This window comes from Drosophila arizonae, chromosome 2 (assembly GCF_054131065.1).
Source record: "Drosophila arizonae isolate 15081-1271.41 chromosome 2, UAZ_ARI_1.0, whole genome shotgun sequence".
In the NCBI taxonomy this organism is placed as follows: Eukaryota; Metazoa; Arthropoda; class Insecta; order Diptera; family Drosophilidae; genus Drosophila; species Drosophila arizonae.
Genome location: NC_142922.1, coordinates 20912173 through 20937725, shown reverse-complemented (window position 1 = coordinate 20937725; position 25553 = coordinate 20912173). Strand labels below are relative to the sequence as shown.

The following is a 25553-nucleotide window of genomic DNA, read 5'->3' as shown; positions in this document are numbered from 1 at the left end:
TTTATCTCATTCAAATAAATGAACTAATTACTGTAATATATAGTCTGGTTTTAAATTGTACAATTTTAATATATAAATATTATCAACTAACGCATTTAAGTGCACAGCATTTATATTAATTTTTCAATCTTGCGCCACTATGCTTTAATTTTTCTACAGTGTTGGTTAATGCAGCTTAACGCTATCGATTAATTCTACCATTAGTAAGTATCGATATACTCGTCGGTATTGTGAACATTGCGGCGCATATATTTTGTAAGTTTTTAAATATTTAAAATGAAAACGGATTAGGATCAATCTTCTAATTAATAGCATTGAACTATTTCTATTAAATGTACTTGAAATATAAACAAATTCACTGTGGAAGTAAATTAACGCAACAGGTAGTCTGTCAACACGTGCTTAAAACGTGAGAGCACTCACATTGTGTGTCTCTCTTGCTCTTGCTATGTACGGAAAAAATAACAATTGCTGGGAAAGATTGATTGAATTTAATTAAAAATGCTGCGCAAAGTGCCGATAATAGTTATACTCGGCTCCACTGGCACGGGAAAAACGAAACTATCGCTGGAGCTAGCAGAACGTTTTGGTGGCGAAATTATTAGCGCGGATTCCATGCAAGTTTATACGAATTTGGATATTGCCACAGCAAAGGCCACCAAGGAGGAGCAGGCACGAGCTCGCCATCATCTACTCGATATTGCAACGCCGGCAGAGCCATTTACAGTTACGCATTTCCGAAATGCGGCATTGCCCATCATAGAGAAGCTGCTGGCCAAATCAAAGCCACCGATTGTGGTTGGCGGAACAAATTACTATATAGAATCTTTGCTGTGGGACATACTGGTGGATACCAAAGAGGAGCAGATAACGACAAACGGCCTACAATTGTCAGCGGATGTAATGGCCGCCATGTCAACCGCTGAGCTGCATCAGCATTTGGGAAAGTTCGATGCAGGAAGCGCGAATCGCATACATCCTAACAATCGTCGGAAAATCCAGCGTGCCATTGAGGTCTACCAAAGTACGGGGAAAACGCTGACCGAGAAGCTTTTGGAGCAGCGTAAGCAACCAGGTGGCAACCGTTTGGGAGGTCCACTGCGCTATCCACATACTATTTTGCTCTGGCTGCGCTGTCAGCAGGACGTGCTTAATGAGCGTCTGGATAAGCGAGTGGATAACATGTTACAGCAGGGTCTGCTCAAAGAGCTGCGTGAGTTTCACAATAGCTACGCGGATGTCACTCTTCAGGCTTATACAAAAGGCGTCCTACAGACCATTGGCTACAAGGAATTTGTGCCGTATTTGATGAAATATGATGCACAACAGGATGCCAAGGTTGAGGAGTATCTGAGCACCCACGAATACCAGTTACCTACTACAGAGCAGCTTGCAGCTATAGAAACGGAGGATGGGGAGCAGCTGGCTGCCAGTCTTAAAGCTCTGAGTAGCTGTTGTGCTGAACTGAAGTTGGTGACGCGCCGCTACTCCAAGAAGCAGTTGAAGTGGATAAACAACCGCTTCTTGGCCAGCAAGGATCGCCAAGTGCCCGATCTGTTCGAGCTGGACACCAGCGATGTGAGCGCCTGGCACGAAAATGTCTACAAGCGAGCCGAGTGCATCATCGAGAGCTATCGCCAGACGCAAGTCTGTGAGATTGCGCCCATGGCCAAGCGTGTGCATCCTGGCGCCGAGCTCAACGAGGAGACGAGCAACTTCTGTACCATATGCGAACGTCACTTCATTGGCGAATATCAGTGGAGTCTGCATCTCAAGTCCAACAAACACAAGCGTCGACGCGAGTCGCAGCGACGCAAGCAGCAGGAGGCAGACGCAATCGGACCCCAATCGAAGCCGGCAGCAATGACAGCAGCTGCTGCCGAGCTTCCCGATAAGCCGCAGTAACTGAGACGCCTAGACAGTTGTTATAATAAATGTATTTACGTATACAAAACCTGAGTTGTAGCTTGTTGATATTAGAGTAGAGAAAATTATTTTAGTTATGTAATGGAATATGCAACATGTTGAAGAAGCTATATAGAGTATAAGGCATAGATATATAGGTATAAATGTATATTCTATATTTTGTATTATACATTTATATATTATATTCTATATTAGTCAACACAGTCGGCTTACCTATAATAATAATACCTATACCGAAGTCCGGCTTATCTGTATTTATTACAAATATAGATTACTTTCTGTAGTACATCGACCTATAGCTAAGTTAGAGTATTAAAATCAAAGTCAACTGATCAATATTTTCGAATATGTTTTTGCTGATGCAAGCGAGTGGGATGACCCTTCCCCTGAATCGCAGAGAGGGGGGTCCTATGCGCTATCAGCTCGAAGCCGCAGCCCATAGAGGTCGTTGCCTAGGCGAAAAGCGAAAACATGTTTGTGCAGTTGGAGCCCACATCGTTGCATTGAAATCGTTTCATCTTTCATTTGCATTTCAGCTGTCGAGTGAAACGCACGTACGCACGCCAAGGACCAGCAACGATGGCAAACCAGAAAATAGGTGAGATTCAGACTGCAAGCATATGAAGTACATAAAATCCTATATCAAATATATATATATTTGCAGCACTGCTCAGCGTCTCGGACAAGACGGGTCTGTTGGAGCTGGGCAAGCAGCTGAGCGCTCTGGACTTTCAGCTAGTCGCCAGCGGTGGCACAGCAACTGCGCTGCGTGCCGCTGGCCTGAGCGTCAAGGATGTCTCCGATATAACGGGCGCACCCGAAATGCTGGGTGGTCGGGTGAAGACGCTGCATCCTGCTGTACATGCGGGCATCTTGTCGCGCATCACCAGCAGCGATCTGGCTGATATGAAGAAACAGGAGTACAATCTCATCCAGCTGGTCGTCTGTAATCTCTATCCCTTTGCCAGCACCATCGCCAAGCCGGATGTCAGCCTGGCCGATGCCGTGGAGAACATTGATATTGGTGGCGTGACGTTGTTGCGTGCCGCAGCCAAGAATCATCAGCGTGTTACGGTCGTCTGTGAGGCCGTCGACTATGCGAAAGTTCTGGCCGAGATCAGTGCCAAGGGTGATACCACGCTGGAGACGCGTCAAGCTCTGGCACTGAAGGCTTTTACGCATACGGCCAGCTATGACGAGGCCATCTCTGATTACTTCAGAAAGCAATACGGCGCAGGCAGTTCACAGTTGACGCTGCGCTACGGCATGAATCCTCACCAGAAACCGGCGCAGCTGTACACAACGCTCGCCCAATTGCCGCTCCGTGTGCTGAATGCCTCGCCCGGCTTTATCAATCTCTGCGACGCGCTCAATGGCTGGCAATTGGTCAGGGAACTGAAGCAGGCACTGCAGCTGCCAGCGGCAACAAGCTTTAAGCACGTCTCGCCTGCTGGAGCCGCTGTGGGCGTGCCGCTCAACCCGGCCCAGGCTAGGCTCTGCATGGTGGACGATCTGTACGAGCAGCTGACGCCCTTGGCCACGGCCTATGCACGCGCACGTGGAGCCGATCGCATGAGTTCCTTTGGTGACTTTGTGGCGCTGTCCGACATCTGTGATGTGGTCACAGCCAGGATTATTTCGCGTGAGGTCTCCGATGGCATCATTGCGCCCGGCTATGAGCCGGAGGCATTGGAAATTCTGAAGAAGAAGAAGAACGGCAGTTATTGCATTCTGCAGGTAAATCTGATCACATCCATTAAATCCTCTTCGTGCTACTGCTAATCTTGAAACACTCCCAGATGGATCCCAACTACGAGCCAACCGTTATGGAGCGTAAGACCATCTTTGGCCTGACCCTAGAGCAGAAGCGCAACGATGCCATTATTGATGCAAATCTCTTCTCCAATATCGTCAGCAAACGTAAGCCGTTGCCCGAGTCCGCTGTGCGGGATCTGATTGTGGCCACCATTTCACTGAAGTATACCCAGAGCAATTCCGTGTGCTATGCACGCGATGGCCAGGTGATTGGCATCGGCGCTGGGCAGCAGTCGCGCATCCATTGCACGCGCCTCGCTGGCGAGAAGGCGGACAACTGGTGGCTGCGCCAGCATCCCAATGTGGCCGCCATGAAGTTCAAGGCGGGCGTGAAGCGTGCCGAGATCTCAAACGCCATTGACAACTATGTGAACGGCACGGTGGGCAAGGACATGCCAGTGGCGCAATTCAAGGGCATGTAAGCAGAAGTTCCAGTTGCGTACAGAATATTCTCTAATCCGTTGCTGTCCTCTAGGTTCGATAAGGCACCGGAACAGCTGACGACAGAGCAGAAACTTGACTGGCTGAAGCAGTTGAGCGGCGTGGCTCTCGGCTCCGATGCATTCTTCCCCTTCCGCGACAACATTGATCGTGCCAAACTTGTGCGTAGCTCTAACTATTGATGCCCTCAAAGCACTGGCTAATTTTTGTTCTTCTGCTTACAGAGCGGCGTCTCCTACATAGCCAGTCCGTCCGGCTCCACCAATGATGCGGGCGTCATTGCCGCCTGTGACGAGCACGGCATTATTATGGCGCACACCAATCTGCGTCTCTTCCATCATTAATTACCATTTGAAGAGGATCCCTTGAATGATTACCCATATATGTGCTGATAGCCACAGAATACCCTATAGTTCACATTCCTTCAATCTAAACAATAAAAGACAATTGCCTTAGTTAGTTAAACGTTCGCTGCCTCGACTAATAGCTATATTTATTTTATTAAGAGAATTAGTTGCTAACTAATGTACAGTTGATGGAGTCCGGGCCGTTTAGTAGCGCCGACTGCGTCGCTTGCGACAGGCGCCGCGGCAATTGCACACAAAGGTGATGAAAGTCAAGCAGAAGAGCAGCACGGAGCCCAGCACCAAGGCCAGAGTGGTGGTCTGATCATAGTTGAGCGTGGCGTCCAGCACATGCTGCTGCGGCAGCAGCTGAAAGTCGTGCAGCACCTGTGTGCCGTTGGGCGGTGGGCAGGGCTGCTGCACAATGATCTCCTGATGCTGCACCTGCAATGGCCAGACTCTATATAAGTACAAATTCTTAGCTTTAAATGAATTTACGATTTACTCACCTGTTTGTTGCGGCACAGCTGCAAACCTGCCGAATTGGCCAACGTCTCGGCGCTGTACTCATCCTGCACCAGCACGGGCAGCAGCCATCGCTGGGGCGAGGCTTGCTGCAGCCAGGACCAGAATTTGGCCAAATTGCGCGGATGCACCAAGTAGCCACCCACGGCGGCCAGTGTCAGACTGATCAGGGCGTTGACCAGGCTGGCGGACACCTTGCAGGGCAGCAGATGGGCGCAGAACAAGGCGAGCGTTTGTACGAGCGTCAGATAGAGCAGCATATACCCTGTAAAAAAAATAGAGTTAATTGATTACTGAGCTTCGCTTGTCATTTCTGTTATACTTACCCATGTACAGGTAGATGCCCGTATCGCTGCTATTCGAATAGGTATAGAGGCCGGCCATGCTGTGCGCCGGCAGCAAATAGGCCAGCCAAATGCACAGGCTGGGAAACAGGCCCAGCAAACTCTGCAATAATAGAGTTCAAGTGTTAAGAGAGCTGAAGCTAATATGGATTTGATTTGAAATGGGGCTTATAATACAACAGAATCCGGTTATACGACTCTGCTTATAGCCAAAAGTTTTGTTTAACAACTTCTGTATGATTTTTCGGATTTCAATGAGATTCTCAGCATGTTTTCACTTTAGTAAAATGTAAACTCAATCATATATTGGCTATGCTTTTAACTGACCTTACATAATTTGGCAAAAATCATAAAAATTTAAATTATATAAAAGACTAATGAAACAAGATACAGAATTTGGAGACACTCAGCTCTTATAAGTTCTTGACGGACGGAGGGCTACATCGACTTATTTGGGGTCTGTCACGCCATACAAAATTGTAGATTCCAAGAATTCAGATGACAGCAATGTAAATCTAACACACCTGGACAATGATATAAAGACTGCGCGAATAGAGACCGAGTCGGATGTCCCGCTCCGCATGGCGACGATCCTCCTGGGTGTCGCGTATGGTCAGCATGACCAGTGGCCAGTAGGCCAGCACCATGACGCAGTGATGGTAGCCGAAGCGATCGTTGTACGATAGTTGTGGATCTGAGGCGGGCACATCCCAGAAGATGCAGCCAATGCAGAGGGATAGCACCGCGGCGGCAATCAGTTTGCTGATCCAGGTGAGCAGCGATCCGGGCTGTTTGTACGCCGCGAATCGTTTGATGAGCGCCTTGGCCTGGCCAAAGAAGCCCGCCTTCATCGTGAAGTTGGGCAGCGAGGCGGGCGGTGCTGCCAGCGGGGGCTCCGAGTTGATTTGATCCCAGGCATTGGCCAACGATTCAATGCGCGCCGATGACTCCAGCATAGCAGCTGCCGACAGATCGTCCAGGGTGACCAGATCAACTGGAGAGTAAGGGAGTTAGACCAGTACTGGCATAAAGGGTGGGCGTACTCACGGTAATAGTCCGCTGGATTCTTGAAGGGCGGACACGGATAGCCCAGCTCGCCCATGTGGCGTGGCAAATCGGCCCGACTGCCGGAGAAGACTGTGCGTCCGCCGGACAGCAGGAGCACGCCGGAGCACATGGACAATATCTCAAAGGTGGGCGGCTGCAGGGTCATGATGACAATGCGACCGCCGCTGCACCACTGACGCAGATACTCCACCAGGAAGAAGGTGTCAAAGATGTCCATGTTGCTGGTGACCTGATCCAGGATCAGCAGCGATGACTGCGCCAGCAGCTGGCAGGCAACGCTCAAGCGCTGCTTTTCCGAGTGCGTCAGCGTCGAGACATTCGAAGCACGCACAGTATTGAGGCCCAGATCCTCGATGAGCACGTCCATGCGATCCTTCAGATCACTGCGGTCCAGTGGGCCACGCAGCGCCGCATGGAAATTCAGCGTGCACTGCACACTCATGCGCGGATCCAGCGAGGAGACATCCAGTGCGGGCACATAGCTGCACAGCTCGCGCAGACCACGGCGATTCACCTGCTGGCCATTGATCAAGATCTCGCCGCCCAGGCGCTCCCGCAGACCCGCCAGGCACTCGGCCAGGGCGCTGCCCTCACGCTGCGATGTGGCCATAATGGCGAACAGATCACCCGCCTTCGCCTGCAGCGAGACGCCGTGCAGGCAGGGACTCACGTCCAGGCAGTGCACCTGTATATTGGGATAGATCAGTCCCAAGCTCGACTGTTTGCGGCCATAGGGCTGCGCATGTCGGGAGCTGCCATAGATGCGTGACTCGCCATAGTCCCCATAGCCCAGCCCCCCATCGCCACCCAGTCCGGCGCCCAGCAGATCCGCCTCGCTGTGCGAGCGATGGCCGTAGTGCTTGCCGTTGGTCATGTACTGTGGCTGCTGCTGCATATGCTGCTGTTGCTGGAGATGATGGTGCTGGCCGACGGCTATGCTGGCCCGGCTGTTCGCCTGGCGGAGTGCCGCCGCTGGCACGCCGCCCTGGGCGCGCGACTCCGGCCGGGAATGCGCCATGGCCATGCCCATGCCGCTGATGGCACGGAAGTCGGATTCGCTGCGATACTTGCGGAGATTGGGCGGCACTCGGCTGCGCGTGGTCTCGTTGTCGCTGCTGTCATAGCCGCTGGACCCAGCGCCCGCCGGTGCACCCGAGCTGTCCCGGAAGCCGCGATTCACACGGCCGCGCACGCCGCCCAGCGCACTGGAGCCGCCCGGACCCGGGCCAGGTCGATGCGAGCGCTGTGAGCCCGCATTGGGCGGAAACACGCGTGGCAGTCCAAACTTTAGATATGTGTACATATTGGAGCCTAGGGGTGATCTGAGGGTGGAAGAAGAGAGAGAGAGAAGGAGGGAAGTTAGATAATTTGGAGAGTAAATTTGATCAGCTCTTGACTTGACAGAGTAGAATAAGAGTAGAAAAGGTACTCCAGCTGTAAATACGTAGAAGATACCCTGAAGTTTTTGAGCTATTGATCTGGATTAATATCTTTATCCATTTACTTCAACATTAAATGTGCACTTAAAGTTTAAATTTAAAAATATTTTTCGTAACATTTAGTTTCTATAGAAGTATGAAAAATAACGTTATATTACAATCTTTCGTTTTAAATATTTTTCTAATTTTTTTTTTCTTTTTTTAATTTTAATTAGTAGAAAAACTATTATTTTGATGGGATTAAATATTAATAATTAATCGACAAGCACAGACATATTTTCTGGTAAGCCCTTAAACTTGTATTTAGATTTTAGTATTATTTTTTCAGCAAAAACTAAAAATAAAAAATTTATCTTTAAGCTTAAATGAAATTTTTTTTATATATTTATTTATATGTATTAACATTTGCTTAATTTTATTTTTTACAAAATAAATAAATAATATTTTATTGATGTTATTTTCGCAAAAACTAAAATCCAAAAAAATAAATGTAATTATTTTAGGTAATAAGATTTTTTATTTATTATTATTTTATTTATTATTATTAATAATAATATTTAAAATTTGCACCAATTCGTATTTATAATATATTTTATGTATGTGTATTTCCAGCGCTAAATTGTAAGCTAAATATTTGATTTTAAATTAAATCACTCCATTTATGAAATATATAACTCAGTATATCATTTTATTTTTCATTTAATTTAACAATTTTAATTAATAAATTTCGGTATTTGATTATTGTTTGAACAAATTTGCTGTATTAATAATCGAATCAAAAACCTTGTCAGCTTTAAGGAATGTTGTTAATTGAATATGCGAGTGCTTATGGCATGCACAGATGAGTAACACGTACATATACCCATATGTACTAGATATTTTATTATGCATATAGTATAGGTTTTATCTTAGTTGTTGTTGCTACTCACTTGGGTCCGTAGCGCGGATGGTTTAAGATTGATTGCACTGTGGTATCTCGTAGCTGGAAATTTCCATATGGCAGCGGTGATTTATCTGACGAGCCCAGCGCCGAGTCGGTGAAGTCAGAGTTCAGATTTTGCCTGCAATGGGGTGGGAAGAAGAGGCAGATGAGCAAGGCGTGCCGAGTTGCGCTTAGCTGGCCAATTGTTAAAACGGGGCGTGGTCAATGCGGTTAATTAAAGTTATGGCATTTGAACTTCCGCTTCGGCGCGGTTTAATCGAGCGCTTCAAAATTGTCAAACCAAACAGGTGCAGCAGCAGCACCTGTAGCAGCGGATGTGACAAGGGCACGCCCACAATGCTTCCGCACTTACCTATAAATGGACCAGGCATGCAGATCTTCGGATGCTGCCGGCGGCAGCGGTGTATTGGGACCATGCGGCACTGAATAGCGACGCTCCTCGCGTGACATTTTCTTATTGCTGGAAAAGTTGCTCAGCTCCATGGTCTGTAAAAGACAGATAGAGAGAGACAGAGAGAGAGAGAGAGAGAGAGAGAGAGAGAATGGAAGAGAATTAGTGTCGTGGTGCCAAAAATGTGGCTAATTTCCAGTTAAACTGGGTCAAGAATGTCAGCGTGGCGGTTATTACTCATAATTTGCGGGAATTAGCTTAATGAAAGCCACGCACACAAACATAAATATATCGTATATACAAGTATAGTTGTGTGTGTGTCTGTAGGCCCCTACTATTGTTTAGCTAAGTTAGTCTTGGCTTAGGCCAAGTTTTGTACCCTAGAGCAAGAGAAATATGAGGTATGCACAAATAGAACATAATATAATATAAATATTTGAAGAGATTAAAGCTTGAGGCGTAAGTGATTCATGTAGCTATCATTTATCATTATTATAATTATAATAATAAAATCAATTGGCGAGTTATATATTTACTATCTAATGACCAATAAAAATCTACTTCTGTGTCAAATCGATCATTGATATTCTAGTGAGACAATATGTAGAGAATATAATACCATATAATGTAATAATCGCTCTAGACTTAAGACTATATAAGAACTATATATATGTATGTAGTTCTACCCACTATTCCTATATAGCTGTATATTATAGAGGAAGAACGCAGATAAATTATAGAATATAATCGAATGAATATTCAATTATTGTAATATGCCAACTTACTACACAGTTTTCATATTCAGAGAGAAACCCATAAACTTATACAGGTCGAATTTCAACTGAGTTTAATCAGCTTCTATTATAGTTTTTATTTCAAACCAAAATCAATAAAAAGCATGAATAAATTTAAATGAATTTATGTTCCAGCTTTATCCAAACAAGTTTCTTAAAAAAAGAAAAAATTTTATTCCACACCAAATCAGAATCATTTGTACAAGTGCCCCCTATTCTGTTCTCCAGCTAGGGTATAAAAATTTGAAAACAATGAAATGAATTTATGCAGTTTTTGTCTTTTGTTTTTCACATTTAATTTTCTTGAGTCGAGCAAATCGGAATCCGAATCGGAGAATCGAGCAACAATTGTTGCTGCTGAAGATTTCGACACGGCGGCTGCGTTTTTAATTGCTAATGCGAGAAACGCAGATGCAAATGAGCCGCAAAGTTGCACCCAAATGCCGCACTTATGCAAGACAGTCTAAAAGCAGAAAAAAGTGAAGACAAAACGTTGTCTGCTACCAAATGCACCTGTTGCTAGGTTGAGGTTGTGGAAGCCAGCCAGCCGTATGCATTTCCGTTTGCAGAAGTGAGTGCACCTTGAGTACTACAAATGACTATGTGTACTTGTGTGTGTGTGTGTGTGTGTGTGTGTGTGTGTGTGTGTGTGTGTGTGTGTGTGTGTAGGTGTGTGTGTGTGCAAATACGAGCAGTTTAGAGTGTGCTTAAACAGCTGCAAGTGGGTGCGAGATTATGTAGTTAAGTGTTCTCAGTTTTAATTATATATATATGGATTTTTTATTATTTTTTGAGCCTCAGCAGCTGGCGAAAGTAAGTGGCAGCAGCAATGAGATTTTAGTTTATAATACGCTGTAGATAATTACTGACAGGGTATATCAGTGACTATATATAACAGACTGTTCTCCCTATGAATATGCTTAGCGCTGGCTATATGAATCTGTTTATCTGCTGCTTCTGAAAGTTTAGACCTCGAGAATGATTGGAGCTAGAATTTACAAACTTAAGAGCTATGCACTCTTATCTATGAAGAACTCTTAGATAATAATAAACGTGTTTTGTTTTCTAGAAATAAATAATATATACTCTCATAATAGATAAACATTTAGTTAATTCCAAATCTAAGAAAACGTGCTTAATTTCATTGAAGCCATTAAGAATTCCAATTAAACCTTGGAAAATCTTGAAAGGTATGTGAGCAGTAATCATTTAGTTTGGTATGAGGCTTGCTATAAAATCTTTTCATATACAGAAAAATTTGTTTTTTGTTTTTTTTTTTTTTTTTGTATTACATACATGTAAACATAAATAAATATATGTATAAATTTAAACTTAATTCTTCAACTAAAACTCTGAAACTTTGCTATCCCACAGATTAGTAGAGCATCGGCTAGTCGTGTCTTGCCGGCTCGAGCACTCTTACTTGCTTTTATTTACAATTAAAGCTAGAGCTGAAAGTGAAGCTGCGAGTGGGAGCTGTAGCTGTAGCTGTAACTGGATGTGAAAAGTGTGAAAACGCATCAAACGCTTTGATTACCGCATTATTTGGGGAATGCTTTTGGCTCTGGTAAGAGTCATATGCATTATGTATTATTATTAAATATAATTTTTTTATTTTTTATTGTTACAAAAATGGCTAAAAAACTACTTTTAATTGCGTGTTAAATGTGCTTTAATTAAAATCATTTTGTGTTATATAGCGACTTATGGCTTAAAGTTCAGTTTAGTTGATTTCTTCCCTTTTTTTAATTTTTTATGTAAGTTTTTTATTTGTTTTCGTTTGAGTTGCTGTTTTTGCTCCGCTTGCTATTGTTGTTGGCATTTTTAGTATGTACTTGGCCAGTGAAAGTGGCGGCAAAAGGTTTTTTGCCCGCACTCAATGATAATGTAAATATAACTCAAGAGGAACTACCTAAAGCTACGCCTACCTCAGCCCGTCTATAGGGCCAAAGCTAAAAACTTGCCGGCAGTTGCCTTTGTTCCATTGAATGAATGAATGAATGAATGACTGCGTGGCTGATTGAGTGACTGCATGCTGGACGTATTAAGGGCACAGCATTGATTTATGTGAACGCTGTCGTTGATATCTATACTGAGATGCACAAGAGGGTGAGAGAGCGAGAGAGGTGAGTATATCTCTTTCCTCTGTACACATATCATTTGACAAGTGCGTTAAGCAAAAAGACTTGAATTTATTGCATACGAGTGCAGCCTCTTTATTGAGCTGCTGCAGTTGCTGTTGCAATGAAAGTGATTTTCGAAATGTTACTCTTATTTTGTCACAGCTCAGATTCATGGGAATTAGCCAGACGCCGGTTGCAATTCCAGCCTTACTTTTACAAATTGGCAATAAGAAAACGTAATGAAACTGTGAAAATGTTATTTACGATGTCATAAAATCTATAACAAGTGCGAACGATAGTTGACTACCTATATGAGAAACTATACTACATGAGCGGGCGGATAACGAGGCTATCAAGAAAAGTGAAGTTAGACTTTGGATATGTAATTAAAGTGAAATAATCTGGTGTGCAATTCTTCAGCGAGATGTTTGATATTTAAGGAATTGTATTTATTGATAAGTAAATATATGTAAAATTCTTAAAGTGATGTTAAATTATAGAGTAATATAGGGTATCTTTTTGTTTTCAATCCCTCAATGCGGAAGGAAGATGTGAAGAGCAAAATTGATATTTTCATGAACAGAAATACATTTCAGACATAATTGATATGCACATATCATATCGCTTTGATATCGCAGATAAAGCCGATATATGCTTAATATCGTATCACAAAACTCCCGCTCTCTCTCTCTCTCTCTTTCTCAGATTGAGCTTGTATCTGAATAAACACTCTGTGCTCTTGACTGATATAAATATGAAATGAATATTCTATAAACCATAGATAGATTTTTCGGTGTTTTAAATCAGACTAATGTCTACAAGGGAATTTTGTGGAAATTAGAAATCAGTTCAATCAAGAAATATAAATTTTTCCATTTCCATTTTAAATTGATTTGGTTTTTAGTTTAGCTGCAAAGTCAATTCTGAGCAAAGGTCTTCCAACAAGGGAATCATGGAGCAAACAGCTATCAGAAGTAACCAACAATATGATCTTGATTAAGGTAAACAAAAGCAAGTTGATATCAGTTTGAAGAGCAAACATTTTACAGTTAGATTTGAAACTGATCCCCTGCAAAACGAATCAATTTTCTTTTTCATCAATTATTCATAAATCCAATATCCAGAATGAAGCACTCAAGATACTCAAAGAAAAACATAGAAAAAATTGAGGAAAATGTACCCGGCTCAATGGTGTTATATATCACATTCTCCTGCTGAAGTCGACCCGACAAAGATTTTTATGCCTTTATTTCAGGTTGACATGTTCCACCTCTCTATCACAAATCTCGAATGTAAGTAATACTAACACCTTCAAAGCTGCATATCTTAATATGACTTTAAATACATTATATCGCTACCTATAAATAAGCACAGAGCCACACCGAAAGATTTCGATAGGAGCTTTATTATCTGATTATGCAGCTGAAACGAAAAAATTCCAACTAGAGTGCTGCTGCCCACGTGCAGCTGCAGCTGCAACAAATGCCGAATTGGAAACCAGAATTTTGTTTGTTTTTGTTGGTGGCCAAAAGTTCCGCAGTCTCAACTCCAGCACAGAGCTTGGCACAGTTACAGAGGCAGTTGTCTGCTGGGAATTATATCATAGATATAAAACAGACTAACTGCGGCCAGTTTGGCGGCAAGAGCGAGTGGTTGAGCTATGTGTTGGCAATCGCTTTGCATGATGAGTGCTGGCCGGAGCGGATGTAGTGTTTGTCAACGGTGTCCGATGCTAGGCAATTAATTGGCCAACGGTTATTGCCAATGCTTTAAATGAGTCTGCAATGATTACGCCAATAGGCTAAGGAGTTTGTCTAATAAATGTGTCAAGAATTGGCTCACACTGTGCCGCAGACTGACACAGAGAGAAAGGGAGACAGACGGAGACAGAGACAGACAGAGGGAGAGAGAGAGTGAGACCAACTCTAATTCCAACTGAAACCCGTTGTTGTCATTCCCGTTGCTTGTGCCGCATTTTGTTGCAAAGCCGCAAGTTGACAAGTGGCAAGTGGCAAGTGGCTAACCGTTGCGTGTCTAAAGCCGCAGCACATGACCATTGATGCAAAAATGCAGTTAGACGCAAGTGGAGAATGACGACCCGAAAGGAGGAGCCACGCAAGCCACCGCTTACATTAGATGATTTAATGGTGCGCGCCCAAGTGGTTCCATGTGCCCAAGTGGTTTGACCATAATAATTTGTCCAAGTCTTTCATATTTTTCTTTTCATATACTCACATATACATACATATATACATATGTATATGTATTTTTGTTTGGTTTTTTTGTGGGCAACCACTCGAGAGAAGATTTTGTGAGCCATTGAAATGTGTGCGTTTGCTCGGCTGATTGGATTACAAACAAGCGACCGCTAGCTAACTGACGGACTGACAGCGAGACAGACGGACGGACTGACGCAGTGACTGACTGACTATGTGAACCGCTCGGCCACTCCACTTGCGGTCTAGGGTATATTCCCACGCAGAAAGCCAATTAAATTGGGTTAGCCGAAAAGAAACAACCAGTTAAGAGCAAAAGTCAAAACTGAACGACGTGCGAATACCCTCAAACTAGCTGTACGAGTCACGGACACCCAAATCCAGCTAGTTTTAGTTGGCCAAATGCTTAAATGTTTGCAAATTTGGCAATCTTGGCAAGCTTTACTGCTTATTGAGAGTGTAATCTGACATTCACCTGGGTATTAGGTAGATAACTATTATCATTGGAATTGTTGCTATATATAACCTATTCAGAATATATTATATTATAGGGTATAGGATAATGAAGAATCCACATAGCTAATTTGAGGACTGTGCCTCTTAAAATCCTTGAGTTATTATCGATATTTATTTACCCATTTCAAGATATCCATAATCTAAAACTTAAAAATATCTTTATCTATAAAAGCTAAACTCGATAATGTACAGATGATATTCAAGAAGACATTCATACTTGAACGGTCTATTAATGCTTCCTACTGCTTACTTACATACACGCATACAAAAACAATATGCTTTGCCTCACCAGTTTCAATAGGTATATCGAACCGATCGGAAGTTTCCCTTGCACGCTGAACGCCGCGGGCCACGTTTACGAGCTGGATTGAAAAGAGGCAACTGGTTAACTGGCCGGCCCGGGCAACAGGTTAACTGTCCAGCCACCCAAAACTCAAAAGCTTCTCTCTGATTGCCGACTGACGGCGTGACGGACTGACTGACAGTGAGTGTCCAGGCAGCACTTGCTGCGGCCTCTGCCCCTTTCCTTATGAGAAAGTGAAAATCTTTGAGCTGTGCCATAATTTCTTCTTGTCAGACATCGTATGATAAATGCCAATTGCTGCCGAGCCAAAGTGGGTCGCAGTTGCAATTTGCAATTAATAATCGAAAAAGAAAAGACGAGAGAGAACAAAAATATCACATGCTAGCGGCCTTTGTTTTTGGGCGTGACTGGGAACTCTGCGCTGTTGCCGGACTGACTAATACTAATCGCAATGTCCATGCAAATTGATAATAATAAACATCAAACTGAATTTGTTGATTACCAGTTTTCGGAGCAACATTCCGACGGCCAAAAAGCCGTTTGTTGAACTTGTCCACCTAAACGAAATGGCTGAAAAATACGAGCGCTAAGCGTAAGCGAATTGCTAACCAATATCATACACTGCACGAAATTTAGCTAGTAATGTTGAAAAAGGTGCAATTTTTGATTTACATGTTTTTTCAGTATACAAATAAATTTGTAGTATAAGCTTTATGTGATTGTAAAAAAAACAATATATTGTATATTCAAGGGAAATAAAGTTCACTAAATTTAGTAAAAAAAAAAAAAAAATGTCTTAAATTCCAGAAAATTTTACAAAAAACAAAAGAGTTTAAAGAATTCATCAAAATATTGAAACTTTAAAAATACCATAAACTATTTAATAAAAAAAATATATAAAAAATTGTGCATATTATTATCATTTACTGAATATTGCTCCAAAAGCTGCATAAAACATGCAATTAAAGTCAAAAATGCTGCACAGTGTAGTTGTAGATTGTTATGTGTGTTAATTGAGCACTCGATATCCGATTTTGACTTGGGTTTTAATACGTTAGTGCTTGATATTTGTAGCGGACAGGCAGCTATGCAAATTTTTGTCGCCTCTCATAGAGATAGAGAGCCCCCAGCATCAGCGTCGTCAACCCCAAACCAGCTGCTGTAGATAAGCGACAGTCAGTCAACTCGGCACGCAATTTTACGCAAAAAACGAAGAAGAAGAAGAATCATTAATGAAACAAAACAACAAAAAGCCAAAACAGATTTACAATTTTTGTGAAAGTTTTGCCGCGTACTCAAAAATTGATTATGAACAGATTGTGAATGTACATCAAATGAATGTTGCGAATGAATGTCTCGAGCTGTCTAGATGAGATTTGTAATTTAATAAATGTGCATTCAAACTGACTAAAAACCAAAAACAAAAACAAAACAAACAGAAACACCAAGGTGTGCCGGAGCTTTAATACCCTAGCAGAGATATCAATTAAGATGCTCAGGTGGCAGTTATGTGGGAATCGAGAGTTATTTAATCTCTGTTCAATATCTTGACAAATGACTAAGAGAGCGCTTCAAAACGCCAAGCAAACGAATTTTAAGTAGTTTGCTTAAAAAATTAAACAAAATTTGTATTTAACGATTTAATTTATGGCTCACAGCATTTTATGAAAGCAGCGAATGTTGAAAAAGTTTTGATACGAAACGAGCTCGTTTAAAAATAAAAATGAACTCTTTATAAACTTTATTTGTGTCATTGGTTTGCCAAACGGATCTACACATATTTTGTTAACAAGTGCTTTAGGAGAAGGTGCGAAAAAATATCAGAAAAAATATTTGGGTTTGAATATATATGAAACATATCCATTGTTCCATTAATGAAAATAATTAAATTCATTTATGCCTTGATTGAGATGTGTCAAGAATGTAGGGTTGATATTTATGTAAGATTATTTCAATTTATTTAAAAAAAAAAATTAACTTTAAAGATACGGAATTTAATTTAATAAAATACACTTTAGTATGTAGATGTATTTTTGGTCTATCTGTCGAGCAGATTAAATGATACCCCATGCATTTTTAGAGGAGATGAACAGTCTCAGGTTTCGATACTAGCCCTAAAACTTTGGTAAATATTGTCTACTTGAAGCATTGGCTATGCTTTCTGTGGAATATATACATAGTTTACATTATCCATTAGCTCTGTTTTCTGTAAGAGGACAGACAACCAGATATAGATTACATAAAACTTATATTCCCTTTTCAATTCATTTTCACATGACATTAAAGCTAAATGATTTTGTTTCTAAGCGCTTCACAGCTAATGTAATTCATAAAAATAAAACATAAAATGTGATCAATCTCGCATATATACGCTAAATGATATAGCAAACAAATATGACAGGCTTTGACATATGTGGAGCTATGGCAAAAGAAAGAAAAGTAAGAAAAAACTAAGAGACTAGCAGCAACAAAAACATGCCAAGACAACTTCGCAAACTCGATCAGCCTAAGTCGAGAATGTATATGCTCAGTGAAATATTGAACGAATCTTCAAAATTGATGACAAAACACTTAAAGATAATCGATTTAGAGACAGAATTGCGCCTAAGCAAACTCAACTACTTGAGCTTGGCTAATATGCGCATCTATAACTGGGCCAACTGTTTATTAAGTTTAGCCAATTGTGGTTATTAAATTAGGCAATCTCGAAAACTACAAAACCATAACGACCAAAGAATGCGCCAAAGTCCAAAAACAAAAACAAAAATAACATTGCTTCTGCTGACATAGGCAAAGCGCGCTCCAACTGTGACCCCAAAAAAAATGAGCCAAGTTAATGTCATGCCGTCAACAAATACTCGTCATGGCTGCATAGCCCTCGCTCACTGTATTTGTCTATGTGTGCGTGTGTGTGTATGTGTGTTCAAGTGATTCAGTTTCCATTTGATGTTTCGTTTGCTCGTTTTTCGTTCGGAAAATTCACAGCAGCAAGGTCAGCTTTATTAATTGCCTCGACTCAAGCCGTTTGCCATGCTACGGATTTTTTTGTTTTTATTTATTTTTATTTTTATTTTTTTGGCCATCTTTACAGGCAATTAACGCTCCGGCCCAAACAAAACACTTTCCTATGTGTTGCAATCGACTTGTGAAAGTCGACAACGAGGCAAAAATTTGCATGCCAATGTCCGTCCGTCTCAATTGTGGACATCATCAAAAACCAGCCCGGCCCACTAAACCCAGCGAAACCACCAGCCCACCAATCCGCCCCACCACACACACATACACACGCACATGTGTATGCGCCACTCTAATTGACACAAATTCCATGACAAACAAAATACAACTTTTTTCCAAACTAAATATGTATATTTTCGCATTGCCCTCACATGCATAAAAATGCGAGAGACTACCTATAGGTCGGACATGTCCCAGACACAGCTAACGCACCCACCCAGACACAGACACAGACACTGAGCCCATGGCGCCAGCTAGCTACAGTGGTGCAAATCTGCAATCTGCTAAGAATCAGCTATAGCTGATTAAAATTTTTACAATTGTGATACAATCGCAGTGAATAGAGCAACTTTGTTAAAAGTTTGAAGTCAACTAAACATGTTTGATTTCAATTTGACTAAAGGCTTTATAATTTTTCAAGCTGTGAATTTTTTTTTCATATGTATATAACGTAGTTACGATTAGAAGTGGTGGAAATATTAACATATCGTATTATTAATAAAAAAAATTTGCTTGTTAATTTTTTAACATAAATCAAAATAAGCGCTCATAGACTCTTTAAACCATTTATTTAATTCGTATATATCTTTTTAGTGATGATATTATTTTATTCGTTTGTTTGAGCTTGAGACAACCTTTTTATACTAGACACTAAAATTAAAATACTTTACTGAAGTTGAAACTAAAGATTAAATATAAACAAAAAAAAATCGAAATCTTTCTCGTTACTTCATAACAATATCTATAATTTAATTTATGTAAGCTTCTTTTCCATATTTAATCAAGTTTCTTTTCAAAAATGCGATTTAATTTGGTGTCCATTTACATCAAAAATTCTTTTCAGAAACTAAACAAACATTAATCTGTGCCACCTAATCAAATTCAGAAAAGAAAAGTTATTAAATGACTATCGTAAAAACTAAACAAAAATCTTATATAATTTCCAGCTTTAAGAGTCGATCACTAAATTTGTGATTTGATTATATAATTATGTCAGCTATAAACTGGCTGTAAGCCACTGTGCCTGCTTGATATACGAACCTATTGTAGATCATGCCAAAACTCACGATGTCTTGAGTGACATAAATCCGTGGCACAATTTATGCACAGCACGTTGGGGTGTGTGCGCGTGTTTAGCTGCCTAGCTACACACAAACACACACACACATTGACAGACTCACACTCACATTCACTCACATTCACACATTCCTTAAGATACTTTTCTGTGTCTCGATTCTGATTCTATGTCAGCCAGCTTCGACTTCAGCTGACGGCACACGCAGTTCAAGTTGATGTAGTGAAATGAATTTCTGGTTTGAAACGACCATAAAACAACAACGAACAGCCACAAGCTGTGTAGCATCATCCATCCATTCAGTTGGCTGGATAGCACTTTCTTCGTCTAATTATGCAGCTGTTCTATGTGGCGCGTCTTTTATGTGTTAATTTAATTATAATAAAACCCAAATTAACCCGCTCTGTACTTTATCAATGGCCGAGGGAAATTTCTTTTTCATTTGCAGCGGTTCGTTAAGTTTTCACTACGCTTTCGGGCCGAGGGATTAAAGACGGGACTGTCTAGAGGAGAGGAGGCCCATTAAAAGCAATGAATCATGACTCTTAATGCAGAGCCAATGCATTGGTCTGCAGCTAAAAATAATAAGCTATAAACGTAAGCCAATCCCGAGCAGAACAAGTTCTTGGCCAGAGCTGCAGCCGCACCTTGTTTTTTTCCCCTTCTTATATAAGGCAACAAAACGTTGGCTAGACAAAGCTGGCAGCAGTGGCAGCAGCACCACCGCCAGCACCACCCGCCGCGTTGGCCAAAACTCGGCGCGAAGCAATGAACTGACAATCAATTCGGCTTAAGTTGCTGCGCCTTTGACTTTGTCTTCACATCAAGTTTGTGTCTTAAGTCTTTCGTTTTCGATTCGAAATTGTCTCGAATTGAAACTCACAGATTGTCGGTCGGTCAGCATTTCAAGATTTTTCTTCTCCCACTTTGTTTTTAGTTTCTGTTCTGTTTCTTTTTTTCGGCCTGGCTACAAGTCATCAGGCAGCACCGTTAATAGTTATAAGAAATACTGTTAACTAATTTACGCCACAAAAAAAAAAAAAAAAAACAACAACAAGAAGAGAGCCACAGAAACTAACGAGTCACCAGGCAGAGAACAGAATACAAAAAATAAGAGGAAGAAAAAAAAACGAAAAAAACAAGAATCAGACATCTTTGGGGCGCTGATAGGCAGCTAGCGGTAAAACATGGCGTTGTAATTAGACGTGAAGCATTGTTGGCCAAAAAGCTAATGTTTGCAATTAACATTTCTGAGAAATGTGCCAAAAATATATCTATCTTACTCTTTCTCTCTCTGTCACTCTCTATATATAAGTCTTATCAAATGATGGCAACATTTTTCACAGTTTTGAAAGTGATTGTTTGCTTAAAAAAAATTGAATGTGAAAGTTGCTCTGCTGTTGGCCAATTTCGAAATTCTTGGCAACAAAGCGCCTCAGATAAATGGCCAAAGATGAATTGCTAAAGCTAAATGATAGCAGCTCTTTATGAGTATTTACGATTTCAAGACGCAAGATGATTTCATATACAGATTTTGCATTACAACAAAACGTCAATAAGCAGTTACCACAAAAATGCAGAAACAACAACAACAAGAGACGCAGCAGCAGTGGCAGTGGCAGCGGCAGCGGTAGGAACAGCCAAAGAGGAAATGCCGAGACGCAAGACAAACAATAAGCAACGCACGCAGCCAAGAACTTGGCGAGTCAGCGAGCGAAACAAACAAACAGAAACTTGTATCTGAAAGATACAAAGACACACTCACACACATACAAATACCAGCACACAAATACACACACACACACACACACACACACACACACAGAGAGAGACAGACCAACGCATAGCTTTGGCGCTGTCTATGCGCCCTAAGCGCGCAAAAGAACTTTTAAGCCGAATGGAAAACACAAAATAAAAAAGCCAACAACTCGAAGAAGCAGCGTGGAAATGCTTCGAAACGGCAATAGACCTGGGTCTGCAGACCTGCAGAGAACGATGGAGCTGAGCGAAGCGTTTGCTAGACAAAACTTGCTTGTGGGATCTTTGACCTGGCAATGGCGACGACGACCGCAGCTGAAGAAAACAACAACGTGGAGCAGGAGCTGAGCGCCCGTCAACGCCTCGACTAAGCCCATATAGATACACACACACACACACACACACTGAGAAAGACATACACACATGTGTCTATGTGGCTTGACTTGGGTTTTAAATATAAATTTTAACAGTTAATACCAGTTGGACAATGTTTTAATGTGCAACCTGGAAAAAAGGCGCCTCAAAAATGCAAAATGCAAAAAATGTTTAACAACTTTAATTCCAAGCTTACCTGACTATAGTTGTTGTTGTTTTTGTTGCTGCTTGTTGTTGCCGCTGCTGTATATTCCATAAAAACTCTCGCACTAACACACACACATGCACACACGCACAGTTTTGCGTTTCTTATTGGAGAATTTGGGTTTGGCAAATGCCGCCGTTTGCAAGCTATTTGCAAAGTGATTTGTCACACACACGAGCCTGGCCAATAAACCACATTTGCAAGCGTTCACACATTGCACATTAATAAATAAATGAATAAATATATGTATTTCTTATATTATATATATGTATGTATGCACATAAAGATTGCTACCGCATTTATATTTCGTTAGTTACGCCGACAACATTTCAATTAGATTTTCAAGCGCGTAGTTCTTTTTGTTTGTTTGGTTTTTTTTTCTATTTATTGCTAAACTTTGTTTTGTATTTTAATTCACTTTTTATGCGCAGAGGCAACAGACGTGAACAAGCCGAACGAGCGGCGCAGCAGACAACTCTCCCGTTGCCCTGCTCAAATCGTACTGAGCTGAACTTGGCCTCGGACGCCATCTTAGACTGCATTGGAATTTTAGTGTGCGCGTCTGGAAGTGAGGAGAGCACAACACACTCATTCCAGCTGCCAGCGCTTAAACTTCCAATAGGAATTGCTACTGCTTATGTGCCGATCGCAATGCCAGCAACAACTTCAGTTGGAATTCTGCGCTCGCTTGGACTAGACGTGTTCGCGGCTGATTCACAGCAAAAAATAAATAAATATTTTCTTGGTGCGTTTTAATATTAGTATGAAGTGTGCAAATAATAGTAGAATTAATAAATAAATAATGTAATAACATTATAAAATATATTTAAGAAGTACAATTGCTGTTGAAAATTCCAAATAAAATTAAAGCAGCTAACGCGTTCTCTCTCTATATTTCTCCCTCTCCCAGCTCCTCTCTCATTCCAGTGCTCTTGTGCACTGTTTACTTCCAGCCAGTGTTTGGTTCTTTGAGCCGCTCTTGAACGGCGTACAGAGTGTGAGGCATAGAGCAGAAGAATAACAAACAAAGCTGTTTGCTGCTCTGGAGAGTTGTTATTGTGTTGGCTATGAAAATGATCGGCAGCGATTACGTACTGGAAGCGCATAACATATTCCACACCACCGAGGCAAGTGCACTGGAAGCCTCGCAAACAAGCCTAAACATTGAAGTCTTTTGTTTGTTCTCTATCTCTCCCACACACACACTCTCTGTATAGGTGGACGGTGGTGGCTGTTTCAATGGTGCCGGCAACTCAGCGCTAGTGCTCAAAGGCGTCAACCTGACCGTGCACAGCGGCGAGGTGATGGCCATACTGGGCTCAAAAGGTAGGTAATTGAGTTGCATATTTGTTGCATTTTAAGGAAATTGTTGTTTTTTTAGGCAGCGGCAAAAGAGCTCTGCTGGATGTGATTGCTAGACGTGCGGATGGCGCCACTCGTGGACAGGTGCTGCTCAATGGCTCGCCGCTGAGCAAGGCACTCTTCCAGCAACGTTGCGGCTATGTGACACAATCCTGTACCTTTGTACCAGGTTTGACAGTGGCTCAAACATTACACTACACGCCCACCATTGTAAGTGCAAAATTCTCTGTTTAGACATGATTTGTTTACCTTTGTTTACTTCTAGCTCGGTGGTTATCTGAAGAGCTCCAAGGTGCGTCAAGTGCTGGCGGATTTGGCGCTCTCGCAAGTGGCGCACAAGCGCGTGGAATATCTGAATATAAGCGAAGCCAGACGCTTGGCCATTGGCATACAGTTGGTCCGGGATCCAGGTGAATTTTGCAGCTTCTCAAACATTTGCAACTGAGCTTAGCTCTCGTTATTTTCAGTCATGCTGCTGCTGGATGAGCCCACTCAAGGTCTAGATCCTCTCAGCGCTTATCTGCTCATCTCCATACTCTCGAACACGGCCAAGAAGACGGGCTGTGGCATTTTGTTGTCGTTGGAGAAGCCGCGCTCCGATGTCTTTCCCTTCTTGGATCGTGCGCTGTTCCTGTGCCTGGGCGGCGTTGTCTACTCGGGCGGCACTCGTGCCATGTTGGAGTATTTCCATGCCATTGGCTTTCCCTGTCCGCAGCTGGAGAATCCGCTCATGTATTATCTATGTCTTTCCACTGTCGATCGTCGCAGTCGCGATCGTTTTCTCGAGTCCAGCCAGCAGATCGAAGCACTGGTCGAGCGCTTCTCCAGAGAGACACCCATCTCCGATGCGCCGCTGAACAACATGGGCTCGGGCAAGGTGCCTCTGGCCTATGGCAAGCCCGGCGAGCTTAAAGTTTGGATCATGCTGTATTTGTAAGATTTGAAGAATTTGAATTTTATTAGAAATGTTTTAGATTCTAATCTTTTTCTTTTAGAAAACTTTTGGCCTCCACATTCTCCTGCGGCGTGGTGGGCATGAAGACGCTCTTTCTGCGCCTGCTACTATTGCCCTTATCAATGGCGATTTTGTGGGCTTTCTATACAAATCTTACCGTGGGTATTGAGATCTATTTTTAAAGAGGCTTTCTAATATTCCCTTCTCCCGCAGGACGATGCCAGTGGCTTCTTTACCAGAAACGGCATGATATTGAATATACTTGGTTTGTCCTATGGCTGCGGCATTTTGACCACCATAACCTTGTGTAAGTTTGGTAAGCAAATCTTTAAAAGCCCAGCTTAATTTTTCTACCATTTGCAGTTCCCATTTGGCGCAAAAAGCTATCCCAAGATACTCCAGAAGGTCTTTACACGGGCACTACGCTGCTGCTATCCTACAACTCCGTTTCGATACCCTTTTCAGCGGTGTCTTCAGTTTTGGCTAGCTGTGTTATCTATCCGTAAGTGATCTAGTTTATAGGTAGTGTATGTATAAATCCTAATTAGTGATTTCCTCATAGCCTTCTCTTGGATTCGAAGTTCAATAATGGCACCGTGTTCGCCTATCTCTTTGTGGCCCTTTGGTCCAGCTATGTGCTGGCCGAGCAAATGACCATATCCTTCTTGCTGGTGGTCAAGGTTCCCTTCAATGCAGCCATAGCAGTGACCTACGTGCTGGTCATCAGCATTGCTCTGGCCAGCGGCACAGTGCGGCAAGTTTTTAGATTTACACTTTAAAGTAAAACTATCTCTAATAGCTTATTCTAATTGCAGCTCGTTTAAGGGCTTGCAGCCCTGGCTGCAGGACAACACCAAGGGCACGCATACGCGTTACGCCTCTTCGCTGCTGCACAGCATCGCCTTTCAGACACGCAAGCTCAACTGCACGCCCACCGCTTCTGTTATTTGCCCGAAGCCCACAGACTTTATGCACGAACGCTTGGGCCTACCTGATCCAGATGTAAGTCTACCACCATACCATATCTTGCTCATCTTAAACATATTTTCGTATTTCAGGAAACAATTGATGTCGCTGCGTCCTGTGCTTTCGCAGTGGGCTTGGCCGCCTTCAATATGCTGCTCTATTTGTTCCCAATGCCGCGTTGCGTGCGTCAAAAATTTAAAGACTAAACATATCAATTTATATTTGCACAGCACTCACTTAATTTATATGATTTTTAAGATTTTATTAATTAAAAAATAAAAAGCAAAAAGAAAGAAAATTTGAATTCGCGCCCCCAGGGCTGCACTGTCGAGTATTGTTAGCTTACAATTAGCACCGATAAGTCAGGGCTGCAGTAGCTCAAGTGGATCGTTCCGTAGGCCTTCGATAATATATTTCACAGCAAGCATCGATAA

The 25553-nt window shown here is 42.1% G+C and overlaps 4 protein-coding genes and 1 long non-coding RNA gene across 6 annotated transcripts; 4 read left to right on the top strand and 1 right to left on the bottom strand.

Moving 5' to 3' along the window:
• Positions 1-193: 193 nt before the first annotated feature.
• Positions 194-4647, top strand: LOC108621140 (bifunctional purine biosynthesis protein ATIC). The gene is made up of 6 exons (XM_018018294.2): positions 194-255; positions 2463-2524; positions 2591-3663; positions 3726-4159; positions 4217-4343; positions 4407-4647. Exons 2-6 carry the CDS (start codon positions 2506-2508, stop codon positions 4524-4526), a joined length of 1773 nt encoding a protein of 590 aa, XP_017873783.1. The 5' UTR covers positions 194-255; positions 2463-2505; the 3' UTR covers positions 4527-4647.
• LOC108621141 (tRNA dimethylallyltransferase) lies at positions 390-2163 on the top strand. Its single transcript, XM_018018295.2, has one exon. The coding sequence runs from the start codon at positions 502-504 to the stop codon at positions 1903-1905; it is 1404 nt and encodes a 467-aa protein (XP_017873784.1). The 5' UTR covers positions 390-501; the 3' UTR covers positions 1906-2163.
• Positions 4635-22351, bottom strand: LOC108621137 (ATP-binding cassette sub-family G member 8). The gene is made up of 8 exons (XM_018018287.2): positions 21828-22351; positions 9198-9331; positions 8832-8963; positions 6443-7785; positions 5920-6389; positions 5378-5498; positions 5036-5316; positions 4635-4970 (listed from the first exon to the last, which is right to left on the bottom strand). The coding sequence occupies exons 1-8, from the start codon at positions 21885-21887 to the stop codon at positions 4734-4736; spliced, it is 2778 nt and encodes a 925-aa protein (XP_017873776.1). The 5' UTR covers positions 21888-22351; the 3' UTR covers positions 4635-4733.
• LOC149270559 (uncharacterized) lies at positions 12891-15679 on the top strand. The gene is made up of 3 exons (XR_016268538.1): positions 12891-13154; positions 13278-13445; positions 15178-15679. It is a non-coding gene; the product is annotated as an uncharacterized LOC149270559 (long non-coding RNA).
• Positions 22352-22449: 98 nt separating the features above from the next.
• LOC108621139 (ATP-binding cassette sub-family G member 5) lies at positions 22450-25423 on the top strand. Of its 2 annotated transcripts, none has more exons than XM_018018293.2 (12): positions 22450-22581; positions 22747-22963; positions 23054-23162; positions 23218-23408; positions 23464-23608; positions 23666-24131; positions 24194-24311; positions 24367-24460; positions 24517-24655; positions 24716-24907; positions 24969-25155; positions 25212-25423. In XM_018018293.2, the coding sequence occupies exons 2-12, from the start codon at positions 22904-22906 to the stop codon at positions 25323-25325; spliced, it is 1815 nt and encodes a 604-aa protein (XP_017873782.1). In that variant the 5' UTR covers positions 22450-22581; positions 22747-22903; the 3' UTR covers positions 25326-25423. The 2 variants fall into 2 exon arrangements, with proteins under 2 accessions (XP_017873782.1, XP_089318099.1); XM_089461973.1 differs by having other exon boundaries at positions 22501-22581; positions 22764-22963.
• The last annotated feature ends 130 nt before the right edge of the window (positions 25424-25553 follow it).

Excerpts from the sequence above, each read along its gene's own strand:
- LOC108621141 (XM_018018295.2), top strand. The coding sequence starts at position 502 with ATGCTGCGCAAAGTGCCGATAATAGTTATACTCGGCTCCACTGGCACG.
- LOC108621140 (XM_018018294.2), top strand. Across the intron at positions 3,664-3,725 it reads GCAGTTATTGCATTCTGCAG|ATGGATCCCAACTACGAGCC; the intron begins GTAAATCTGATC and ends AAACACTCCCAG. Across the intron at positions 4,160-4,216 it reads GTGGCGCAATTCAAGGGCAT|GTTCGATAAGGCACCGGAAC; the intron begins GTAAGCAGAAGT and ends GCTGTCCTCTAG.
- LOC108621137 (XM_018018287.2), bottom strand. The coding sequence starts at position 21,887 with ATGGAATATACAGCAGCGGCAACAACAAGCAGCAACAAAAACAACAAC. Across the intron at positions 9,332-21,827 it reads ACAACAACAACTATAGTCAG|ACCATGGAGCTGAGCAACTT; the intron begins GTAAGCTTGGAA and ends TGTCTTTTACAG. Across the intron at positions 6,390-6,442 it reads GAATCCAGCGGACTATTACC|TTGATCTGGTCACCCTGGAC; the intron begins GTGAGTACGCCC and ends CTTACTCTCCAG.
- LOC108621139 (XM_018018293.2), top strand. The coding sequence starts at position 22,904 with ATGAAAATGATCGGCAGCGATTACGTACTGGAAGCGCATAACATATTC. Across the intron at positions 23,163-23,217 it reads GGCCATACTGGGCTCAAAAG|GCAGCGGCAAAAGAGCTCTG; the intron begins GTAGGTAATTGA and ends TTGTTTTTTTAG. Across the intron at positions 24,656-24,715 it reads GCTAGCTGTGTTATCTATCC|CCTTCTCTTGGATTCGAAGT; the intron begins GTAAGTGATCTA and ends ATTTCCTCATAG.